Source organism: Thermothielavioides terrestris, chromosome 5 (genome assembly GCF_000226115.1).
Source record: "Thermothielavioides terrestris NRRL 8126 chromosome 5, complete sequence".
Taxonomy (NCBI): domain Eukaryota; kingdom Fungi; phylum Ascomycota; class Sordariomycetes; order Sordariales; family Chaetomiaceae; genus Thermothielavioides; species Thermothielavioides terrestris.
Genome location: NC_016461.1, coordinates 1,408,903 through 1,419,424, shown reverse-complemented (window position 1 = coordinate 1,419,424; position 10,522 = coordinate 1,408,903). Strand labels below are relative to the sequence as shown.

Below are 10,522 nucleotides of genomic sequence, written 5' to 3'. Positions count from 1 at the left end.
TCGGAGCTTTTGAAGGTGTCCATCATACAAACCCAGCGAAGAGAGGGTTCTCCCGCCCATGATCCGGATCCAGAGCGAGAAATGCGGCCGTGATACAGCACTTCCAACATGATTCAAGGCATCTTTTACGCCCGATTCTTCCCCAAAGAAGGTACCCGTGGATAAGTCATTGCCACTCGTTCATCCCCGTTGTGCTGACCATCCAGGGACTAGGGACCAAGATCGTGGCGCAGAGCCCTCCCGGCTGCATCGTGCCTGTCCCCGGCTCGAGCACCACCAAGCCGCCACTGTTCGACTTCAGCGTGCTGCAGGAGTACATCATCCCGCGCCAGGCCTTCTGCAACCGCTACATCACCGTTGCCGACCCAGAGGGCAAGTACTTTGTGCTCGGATTCCCTGTGTCCATCCCCAGCCCGCGCTATGACCGTAACGAGTTCATCTTCAACTTTGGGCTGGTCGTCGAGAGCGACGCCGACCAGGTGCCCTACGAGCCTGTCGTGCGCAGGCTCGCCGCGACCTTTTCCGAGATGGAGAAGCAGAGCGGCTATCTCAGCCAGGACGAGGATTCTGCGGAGGCGAACCAGACCAGGCGGCCGATTGAGTCGCTGCTGGAGATCGTCAAAGAGGACCTCAACAACTACGGCGAGTGCATGATTCCCGTAGGTGAGTTGACTTCCTAGTCTCCCTTGCAAGCGCGCCCCATGAGCCGTATCATCCTCTGACAAAGGGTCCCCCGGCCCCGCGAAAGACGACGCCAACACGATAAACATGAAGCTCTTCCCGCACCATCCCACACCCCCCGAAGTCAAAGGCTGGCACGTGCCCGTCGCCAAGATGAAGTTCGCCGACGTCGTCGACCCGACCTGGGACCTGACGCTGCAGCGCGTCATCGCCCACATCGACGGCGTCTCGGACGTGCGCCGCATCGCCTTCCTCGCCGACGTCTCGCTCGAGCTCACCCAGCTGGCCCTGCGCCACCTGCTCTACTACGACACCATCCTGCTGCTGGACATGTTCTTCTTCGGCGCCTGCTACGCGCCCCGCCCCGGCATCCACGATTTCATCGCCAACGTGGGCGGCATGGTCGACGAGTGCGCCAACTACGTCTGTGTCGGCGCCAGCTACAGGAGCGGCGCTCAGGGAGTCGGTCCTGGCGTCGGCGGAGCGGGAGCCGGGTCCATGTCCGAGCACAGGCATGGGCATGGGCATGGGCATGGGCACGGTGAGCTGAGCGCTGAAGGCATCACCGGCGCCGACGGCGACGGCGACGGCGGCCACCCGAGGGACGCCGCCCACGGCCACCGCGTGTCCAACTACATGCTGATCAAGCTGATGACGACGTTCTGCGTCGGAAAGACGGTGATGGAGTGGCTGAAGGGCCACATGGACGCCGGGTTCGACGTGCTACGCTTCGTCGACGTGCGGCGGCTGGTCCAGTTCGGCTTGATCAAGGGGTGTCTGTACCGCGTGCACAAGTACGTCGTGTCCAAGCAGTACCTGGCGGCGCTGGCGACGGGCCAGGCGCGACCGGTCGCGGGCGGCGATCCTCTGCAGAAGTACACGGATGGCTGCCATACGTTTGACCAGATCATCACCGAGCAGAACTTGACGGATGCCGAGATCATGGATAAGTTGAAAAGCTTCCCCGCCCCGGCGGGAGACTTGACGGTTCTTTATAGGTAGATAGATGTGGCGGATGAACTATGGTCTAGTACAAGTTTAATATTACACGCTCTTTGGCGCCTCGTGAGCCGCGCGCAAGCCAAGCTCCATCAGTTGCCGTGACCCTCGCTTCCAATCTTACACAGACGCCGGGGATCGCGTTCAATGTCGTACAAATAGATGGCCAATGGAAGCGTCTTCGGGTATTGCCCCCTTCCAGCGAATCGGTCCGCGTCCCATTACTCCGAAGCTCTTTCTGCCTGGGATTTCTCCGAAGCTTTTGCTGCCTCAGATTCCTGCGAGGCTTTTTCTGCCTGGGATTCCTGCGAAGCTCCTGCTGCCTGGGATTCCTGCGAGGCCCCTTCTGCCTGGGATGGAAGTGACGCGAGCAGCTCCTCAAGCTGAGCCTCCAAATCGATCTGCTCCTGAGACTTCTTCTTTGGGAACTTGATCGCCTCGGGCCCTGCGGCTTCGTCCTCCTTCGCGGCTGCCTTCTGCAACACCTCCTTCACCCTTTCGGGGGATATCTTGCCCAGCTTTAGCCACTTGAGCTGCTGTCGGAGAGCGCGGAGGTAGCCCGTGTACGGCTGGCCCGGGTATCGCTGGCCCGATTTCTCGTACTCCTCGTCGCTGACCATCTCGATGATACGCACGTTGTGCTTGCCCTTGCGCAAGATGAGTATCTTATCGTCAATCAGATACCTTTGGGTCTCCTGCGGAAACCACAACTTGATTGAAGTCCACGTAAGCTCGCCCGGCTTCAGGGGCTCGCCGTGTCCCTTGCGGGCGCCGGGGTGACCGGCAACATAGACGCCCTGTTGCAAGGCCAGCTTGTGGCCCTTCGTCGGGCTGTCGGCCAGGCCGGCGGCGTAGAGAATGCGGCCGATGGACTTGCCCATGATGAGAGACTTGGGGAGGATCATGTCGATCCTTGGTGCGTTGTTGGGGTTTGTTTGATGTTCCGGTTCCGCATACTGACTCTCCCACGTTCCGGTCGGCAGGGGAATGGCTGCGCCGCCCTTGCTGTACATCATCTCGTGTTCCTTTTGTGTTTTGCGCGCCACCTCTTCGCCGTGAACCAGTGACAGGACCTCGAATGCAAGACGGTGGTGAGCAACGCGCTTTGAGGGGTCCTTATTCTGCTCCTCCATGATCACTTGGATCTCGTGCATGGGGATGAAAGTAAAGAGTTTGAGGAGCTTCTCCACGTCTGCATCAGGCCGCCGGACAAAGTAGCCGTACAGATCGAAGGGGCTGGTCATGAAGGGGTCAAGCCATACTGCATTCCCGGCGGTCTTCCCAAACTTGGCACCAGACGAGTCTGTCAGGAGCGGCACGGTGAACCCGACCGGGTCGTCGAACTCGTCCCGGGCGGGCAGGACTTGCACGGGGTCGGGTTCGTTGTCTCGGGCGGTCTTGACAATGTCGATACCAGTGATGATGTTGCCGTACTGATCCGAGCCGCCAATCTGCATCTGCACCCCCTGCTGCTTGAAGAGCACCCACCAGTCCCATCCCTGCATGATCGGGTAGGTAAACTCGGCGAACGAGACGCCGTCCCCTTCGGTCATTTTCCGCTTGACGCTGGAGCACAAGTCAGCTGGGCCGGTGGGTATTGGGGGTGGCTTTATAAGCTCACGTATCGCGGGATAGCATTGGCCCGATCCTGATGGACCTCCCTACTCTCTTCAGGACGTCGAGCATTGGGGTCGAGTTCCACCAGGTGTTGTTGTTCACTATCGCGCGCCTCCAAGCCCACTCCTTCGTGTATCCAAACCTTTTAGCCTGCGCCTCGACATTCGTCCACAGCTTCTTCATCTGGTAGTGAATCTTGGTGATATTTATGGCCACATCGGCGCTGCGCATGGCCTCCCGCGTCTTCAGCCGGTCGGTGGGGTCGCCTATCTTGACGGTCGACCCGCCGATGAGGGTAACGGCGCGATATCCGTGCATGTACATCCAGAATATCGCCATCAGGGGCAGTAGGTGGCCGACGTGCAGCGAGCTGGCGGAGGGGTCAACTCCGGCATATGCGCCTATCCGCTTCCTTCTCATGAGCTCGCGGATGGTGTCCCTCGATCTGGCGCCGGCGTTCGCTGTCAGAGACGGAAATATGCACAGCTATCGGGAGTCAAGGGGCGGCCATAGCCATTGTGACGTACCCAGCCGTATCCTTCACATAACCGCGCTCCTCCAGCAGGTCCCAGAAATTGGGCAACTTCCCTTCTTTGATCAGCTCCGCGCGTTTCTGCCATTGCCTCTCTGCTTCTGCCAGCTTTCTCAAGTATTTTGACGAGATGGACCGGCGCTGGATCGGCACAATCGCTATCGCGGAGACAACGAGGCATCGCCGGCAGACCGGGCCACGGTTCAGCAGGAGCGCCTGGGAGGGCGCCATGACCGCGCGCCGTGTTATTCCAACTAGATCGACGACGCCTGGATGGCTTCTGCAAGCATCCTTCGCGATGCGACGCGGTTTTCGAAGCCCCAAATTTTGCGAACCGGGGGCTCAAACCGCCAACGAAGTTTGCCGTTCACACGGTCATCAATCGTTACCAACGGTAACGTGACCTCGATGAAAATTTCGATCCCAGAATATCTGTATCTCGGGATGTTTAAAAATTCCGTCGCCGACGATATGCGCATGGGGTTATGGATTACCTACCTTACCTTATGGATACTCTGTGCACAGTACGGAGTACTCCGGGTGGACGTTAAAGAGGTCCCGCCAAGACTAATTTCGGCCAATTGTCGGCAATGTTTTTACAACGTTTTTACGTAGCCACGATCGCCAAGGCGTTTGCACTATCGCCAAGCGGTTAGTTCTCCAGGGGTATAGGGGATAGCGCTAGCCCCCCGTAGTTAGGATTTAGGTTATAGATAGGATATAGGTTATAGTTAAGGTGTAGGTTATCCTCGTTTTCTTTTTTTTTTCGATTTAGTTGAGGTATTGTAAAGTTGTTGTTGTTGCGAGTCTTTACGATTTTGCATTGTTGATGTTCGAAGTCGTGGCGGCCCTGCTTACCCTTGGCGATTTGTAATTACTTGTATACGGCAGTCTCTGAAATTAGGCTTGGCGGGACCTCTTTAACGACGACCGTACTCCGTACTCCGTTTATTACGGAATACACAACGCCGCACGACACCGGGGCGGGCCCTGTCTTGGCCGGTGGGTCTGCTAGCTGACATCCAGGACGACACGATTGGCAGACAGCGGCCGTGATTGCCGAGGAAGCGAGCAAACGGCAGCACGCCGGTTCGGCAACCTGTTTTCGCGAGTTCTTCCCGTTACTCCGCTGCCGTCGCTTTCAGAGTCGAGACACCGAAGCCCATCAGCACGCTCTGCAGCCGAACCAATTGACTGCCGCCCGCATAGTTCCAACACATGATGGCATCGATTGCTCGCTCCTCCCTGCTGCGGCAGGTTGCTTTGGTGCCCAAGCTGCCGATTGCGACTCGGCTGGCGTCCCAGCAAAGCGCCATCGTCAACGCCGCCCGGGTAGCAACCTTCCATACCACCGCCCGCAGGGATCTCTTACCCCCTCTCCCGCGTACGTACTCTCCGGGCCCCTAAAATCGAGGAGCAAAGTGCTTGCTAACTTAACTTTCTGTTCCCAGAGCGTGTTGAAGGCACAGGTACGAGCACGCTCCCGCTCTACAAAGCTCGGTGACAGCCGCTGGCTTGCGCAACTGTGCCTGTCCCTCCCCTGACCAGCAGTCTGTAAAATCTAGTGAACGACGCGGCTCCCGTGCCGGAAACATCCCCTTCCCACGGATCCTACCACTGGACCTTTGACCGCCTGGTCGCCGCCTCCCTTATCCCGCTCACCGTCGCCCCCTTCGCGGCCGGCTCACTGAACCCGACGCTCGACGCCCTCCTCTGCGCCACCATCCTCATTCACTCGCACACCGGCTTCCAGAACATTATCATCGACTACGTGCCCAAGTACAGGACGCCGCGCGCACGCAAGCTCTTCGTCTGGGGCCTCAACGCCGCCACCGTCGTCGTCGGCCTGGCCCTCTACGAGTTCGAGACCACCGACGTGGGTGTCACCGAGACTATCAAGCGCATCTGGACCGCGTGAGGTGGGGAGCAGAGACTAGGCGCCAGAACTTGACTGAGCAGAGGTCGCTTACGCTGCGCGATGATTTTATCTGTAACCACTACCTACCCCTCGCGACCACCACGGCATCCTCCTTTTTTTTTTTTTTTTTTTTTTTTTTTTTGGTCTATCCTCAACCATTTCCCTTGTGTCTCCCGATGATGGCTGCTGTCAGTGTCGGCTCTTCTAGGTGTGGAGAAGAAAAGATGGAGGGGGGGTTCAGTCAGTTTGAGGACGCTCGGAGGCATAGGGTTCCGCTAGGTTGTGGAGCTAAGAGGTGCATAAGGTGGTCAACTTGCTAGAAGGACGCTGCAACACAGGAAACGTGCTTTTACGGGGTCAAGCTGCTGCGCACATGTTGTGTACATGGATCACACGGGTTGACGAATTGGCGGTTCGAATTCGACCGGAACGTCGACCTTCCAGCGTGGCGCGCCGGAAGCTGACGGATCCGGGCGCAACCACCAACCGGCAGGCCTGCTCGACCGCAAGCATGCATGGCCCCACAATAGGAGACATGGCCCTCTGACGACTTGCCAGACTCACTTCACTCCTCGAGCAAAATCGTAAGGTGAGTGCTCACAAGCGGCCCTTTCCACGTTCCCAGGCCCCTCACGATGAGGCTGGGTCATATTGCCTTCATTCCTCGATTGGCATCCATCTTGCATATTCCCCAAATCCGGGAAGCTCTTGGAAACTGGACAATGACACATCCGGTTCGCCTGCATACATTACCTATCATGTCGGCTTGTGTTTCTGATGTCCTTCGCATTGCTCACCTTTTCTGGTCTCATCTCCCCTTCACGCGTGGATGCGGCTGGTCTCCAGTGGCTTCGGAAACCTTACAAGCCGGGCAGTGCAGACAGGCTCACGCCTCTACCAGTACGCCTCTCCCTTAGGGCAGGTGCGTAGCAGGCAGTTCACCCTCGCAGCGGCCGCTCATGGGTCAGACTGGCGCCACGCGAATGGATGAATGGCCCTTTGTCCTACCGCAGCTGCCGACGGCCTCGAATGCACAGCTCCATGGTCAGTTTGTGGGATAGCTCCTCATACCCCTTAATACATAACCCTGGCAGTCTCTTCGCTCGTTCCTCCTTCTCTCGCTTCTCCTTCTCGGATGTGCTCATCTCCGCGAGCCGTCGCGAGTCTCTGCCTTCGTCAAGTGGCTTCCTAACTGTCTCCAACGTCACATTTGGCTCTCTGCTCTCGTCACCTTCGTTCTCTGAGGGTCGGAATCCATCTTGAACGCTCCTTATCTTGGTCCAACATCTGGAGAGACGTATTTCCCATCACATTCTCGTTGCGAGGATGATCTCTGACCAGCTCGGCCGCCACGTCTGGCTGAGCCTGCGTTCTCTTCTGAGCTCAAAATGGCTCATCTCGTTTCTCAAGTAGGAAACACGGTTGTTAGGGCAGTTCTTGTTTGTCCGTGATGTACGGAAATGTACGCACAAACTGACTGTCACTCAGGAACTCGGACACTCGGTAAAATCAAAAAGCGCCAGTAACGCCGCATTCATTCCGCTTTCCAAATAACAGGTCCAGTTGCTTCGTGTACTGCTGCATGTCCATTGCCTCTGACCAAGCAGAGGGGGACAGTGAAAGAGCAAGGGCAAAAGAAAAAGAAAGAAAAAAAAAAAAGAAAGAAAGAAAGATCTTTAAGAAGGAAAGAAAGAAGCCGCCGTGGGATCTACCGCAACAGTAACAGAAATACCGCAACAATAACGGAAAGGGGGAAACAAACAAGATGTGAGGATGAGCAACGAAAAGACAGGAGAAGGGAACAGGCACGATGGATCCGGCCACGCTGAGGTGAGCAACCAACCGATTCCTCTCCCCTCCCAACCTAGACTCCTTCGATCCGTCAATCCACTGGATCTAGGATCAAGCTCATAGCCCAAACTCGCAAGGTATCATAGCAGAAGCCTCCGATCAAGCACCCGATCTAATCCCCGCAGAAACATGAAACAAAACCGATGGGGTATCTCAATCCAGCAAGCCCCATGACGCCAAACCAACAATCCCGTCATGCCTAAGGAAGCAGGCTACGTGAGTCGGCCTGCTTTCCCATGTTTGATTTTTGATATAGCCTGCTGTTGAGTGTTGCTTTGCCGGTTTTGGAGGTCCTTCCAAACTACGGGGCATAGCCGGTGAGCCGGTTGTCGAGGGCGACTTTGACCGATTCGCAGTACCATTCTGTCGTCGGCCGTCAGCAACCATGTCGGGCATGCATCGTGGCAACGCGCCGAGGACGCGACTCACCGGCAACCTTCCACCTCTTGGAGACCTGCTCCAGCGTGCTCCTCAGGTTTTCGACTTTCATGAGCCACTGATCGTCTTGAAGGACACCGTCGCCGTGGGAGATGAGCAGCAGAGCGGCATAGGACATGGCGAATGCCGCGCAAGGAGCGATGCTACCCTTGCGGAGCCTCTCTTGCTGCTCGACGAGTTTACCGGCTTGGCCGTGGATGACGTCGGTGAATATCCGAATCCTCTGCACGGCCTGGACATGGCTGGGATCCGAAGTCGACATCGGGTCAATTCCACTGAAGAGACCGGGCTGGTTGAGCTTCATGAGAGATCTGCAACGACACCGCCAGGTTAACTCAACTCTCACGAGTTGGCGCGCAAGCAAGGGAATGGCTCACATGAGGTCAGCGCCAAACGCTGCATTCCGGTCACCGGCCCTCCACTTGGCCGAATCGACGTCTCTGGCGTGCTGCAGGATCAGGTTGGAGAGCACCTCGGGATCGATGTTGCCCGGCAGCGCGGGGTCGGACAGTTGCTGCAACACACGGCTAAGGTACCAAGCAGAGGTGGCTTCGGGGAGGACCATGCCCTCGATTCGGTCACTGTTTGCGTCGCGAAACCCTGGGCCGTGAAACGGGGCGCTGCCGGGGAAATGCTGGTCGAAGGCCTCCGGCAAGGGAATCACGGAGACTTGGGCAAGACCTGATGTGTGCATGGGGAACACTTGGTCCTGGTATCCGACATGCAGAAGGCTGTTTTCCGCCGTTAGCCACTTCGCCGCTACCCCTTGCCGGAAGGGACACCCTTACCAGTCGACGTAGACGATCGCCCACCAGAGGATGGAGCAGAGCTTCAGCTCCCTCGGCATGGCGGCTTTCCGATCGTCGGACCAGAATTCCACGTTGTGCCATCCAAACGCTTTGGTCATCTGGAGACAACGCCCAAGGGTCAAATAAGCCTGCTGGGGCATCGACTGGGAAAACTCGTACAAGGCGACGAGAAGCTCGGCCTGCAACAACGGGACCGACATGGGAACCTTGCACTGGACCAGACTCAGGATCGCTTTGGTGGAGAGATATACGGTGTCCCCGATCTTGCTCGGCCTCTGGTTCGGCGGACGAGCAATGAGAGCCATGCAGAGCGCCAGGATGCTGTCTTCTGCGGGGAGTTTGGCCCATGCAGCCTCGAGTCGCTCCTCGAAACTGGCCCTTTCGACGATGGTGAACCAGGAATTGACGCCGGCAAAGTACTGGTCGACGGCTTCCATGACTCGGGGCCTCGTGATGAGGATGTCTAGGAGGGTCCCGAATGCCAGAGAATGGATGTCCTTAGCGGAGTTGATGGGTCCGAACAAGCCATCTTCCGCCGGGTCCTTGTATTCGCATGTCCGATTTGTTCTGGGGAGGCCGGTCAACACACCACACGATCAGGGGTCAGGGGCGAAGGCACCGAGCCGATATCGAGCCCGGATGGAAGCGACGGCCGAACTCACTTTGCGCATTCGCTGCAAGGGAATCCCTTGTCACATTTTCTCTTCATCTTCTTGCATTCCATGCAGTTCTTCGGACGCGGCTTCGCAACGCGCGACACCGGGGACGCGGCCGGGGACGAGGATGTGGCCGACATGTTGGGCGGTTGAGCGGGCATCAGCCAACGCCGCACTTAGACCAAGACACGGAACATCGGCCGACGGTGGGATTGATCCCCATGCTGAACCGGAGAATCATCGACATGGTAAATAAATGCAGACGAGCAACGAAAGGAGGGAACCCCTTGCGCGGTCCTTGCTGTCGAGGGCCCATGAGCCCATGCCATAGAGGGTTTCGTTCCTCTGCATGCGCATGCGCGAGTGAGGATGATGCAGCCGGGGGGGTACAGCGCCCCGAAAGCCGCAGTCGGGAGCAGCAGAAGCCGGACGGGAGCCCATGGTGTTGGCACCGCTGGCGGGAAACCGGCCAGTGAGCTGTGCAGCCGCCTTGGCCTCAGCCACAGCCCTCAGAACAGCTACCCTGCCAGCTCGTCTTTGATTGGCTGGCGCGCCTAACGGCGTCTATGGCGGCAGATCGGCGCAAGGAGATCGGACCTGGCTGGCAATCCCGTCAATCCCATGGGCTTTGAAACGGCGTGGCTTTGTGTCCAGGAAACAGAGCGCCAAAAAGTTTCGAAGTGGAAACGAGCTCGCCGCCGGCACTGGAGCGCTTTACAAAGTCACCATCAGCGCATCAGTCGACAGGAACTGCAATGTCAGCACAAGCTTTGCTGTCTGCTGCCGCCATGCTGGGGTTGTGGTTGGCGCATGGCCAAGCTTGGAATCCAGAAGGGTACTCGGGACAAGTTGCACGTATCACATACACAGCACCTACCTAGGTACCTTAGACTTACTTGGAACTCGATCTTTGCATGAGCCTTTGTGGAACGTTGAGATACAAAGCGGCTCAGTCGCGCTTGGGGGCCAAGACCACCCCCGCGCAACGTTTTTAGTGGAGTCAGTTTTGGGCTGCGGCTTC

General features: G+C 57.7%; 4 protein-coding genes across 4 annotated transcripts; 2 read left to right on the top strand and 2 right to left on the bottom strand.

Moving 5' to 3' along the window:
- Positions 1-108: 108 nt before the first annotated feature.
- On the top strand, positions 109-1,683 carry THITE_2056097 (uncharacterized protein; the record flags this gene model as incomplete). The annotated part of the gene is made up of 3 exons (XM_003656466.1): positions 109-151; positions 214-663; positions 749-1,683. 3 exons carry the CDS (start codon positions 109-111, stop codon positions 1,681-1,683), a joined length of 1,428 nt encoding a protein of 475 aa, XP_003656514.1.
- A 109-nt stretch (positions 1,684-1,792) lies between these two features.
- On the bottom strand, positions 1,793-4,283 carry THITE_2121237 (uncharacterized protein). Its single transcript, XM_003656465.1, has 3 exons — positions 3,825-4,283; positions 3,302-3,742; positions 1,793-3,246 (listed from the first exon to the last, which is right to left on the bottom strand). Exons 1-3 carry the CDS (start codon positions 4,058-4,060, stop codon positions 1,902-1,904), a joined length of 2,022 nt encoding a protein of 673 aa, XP_003656513.1. The 5' UTR covers positions 4,061-4,283; the 3' UTR covers positions 1,793-1,901.
- A 617-nt stretch (positions 4,284-4,900) lies between these two features.
- Positions 4,901-5,789, top strand: THITE_2121235 (uncharacterized protein). Its single transcript, XM_003656464.1, has 3 exons — positions 4,901-5,213; positions 5,281-5,298; positions 5,395-5,789. The coding sequence occupies exons 1-3, from the start codon at positions 5,048-5,050 to the stop codon at positions 5,745-5,747; spliced, it is 537 nt and encodes a 178-aa protein (XP_003656512.1). The 5' UTR covers positions 4,901-5,047; the 3' UTR covers positions 5,748-5,789.
- Positions 5,790-7,231: 1,442 nt separating this feature from the next.
- On the bottom strand, positions 7,232-10,066 carry THITE_2121232 (uncharacterized protein). Its single transcript, XM_003656463.1, has 5 exons — positions 9,508-10,066; positions 8,825-9,412; positions 8,414-8,767; positions 8,028-8,347; positions 7,232-7,961 (listed from the first exon to the last, which is right to left on the bottom strand). Exons 1-5 carry the CDS (start codon positions 9,639-9,641, stop codon positions 7,900-7,902), a joined length of 1,458 nt encoding a protein of 485 aa, XP_003656511.1. The 5' UTR covers positions 9,642-10,066; the 3' UTR covers positions 7,232-7,899.
- Between the last annotated feature and the right edge of the window lie 456 nt (positions 10,067-10,522).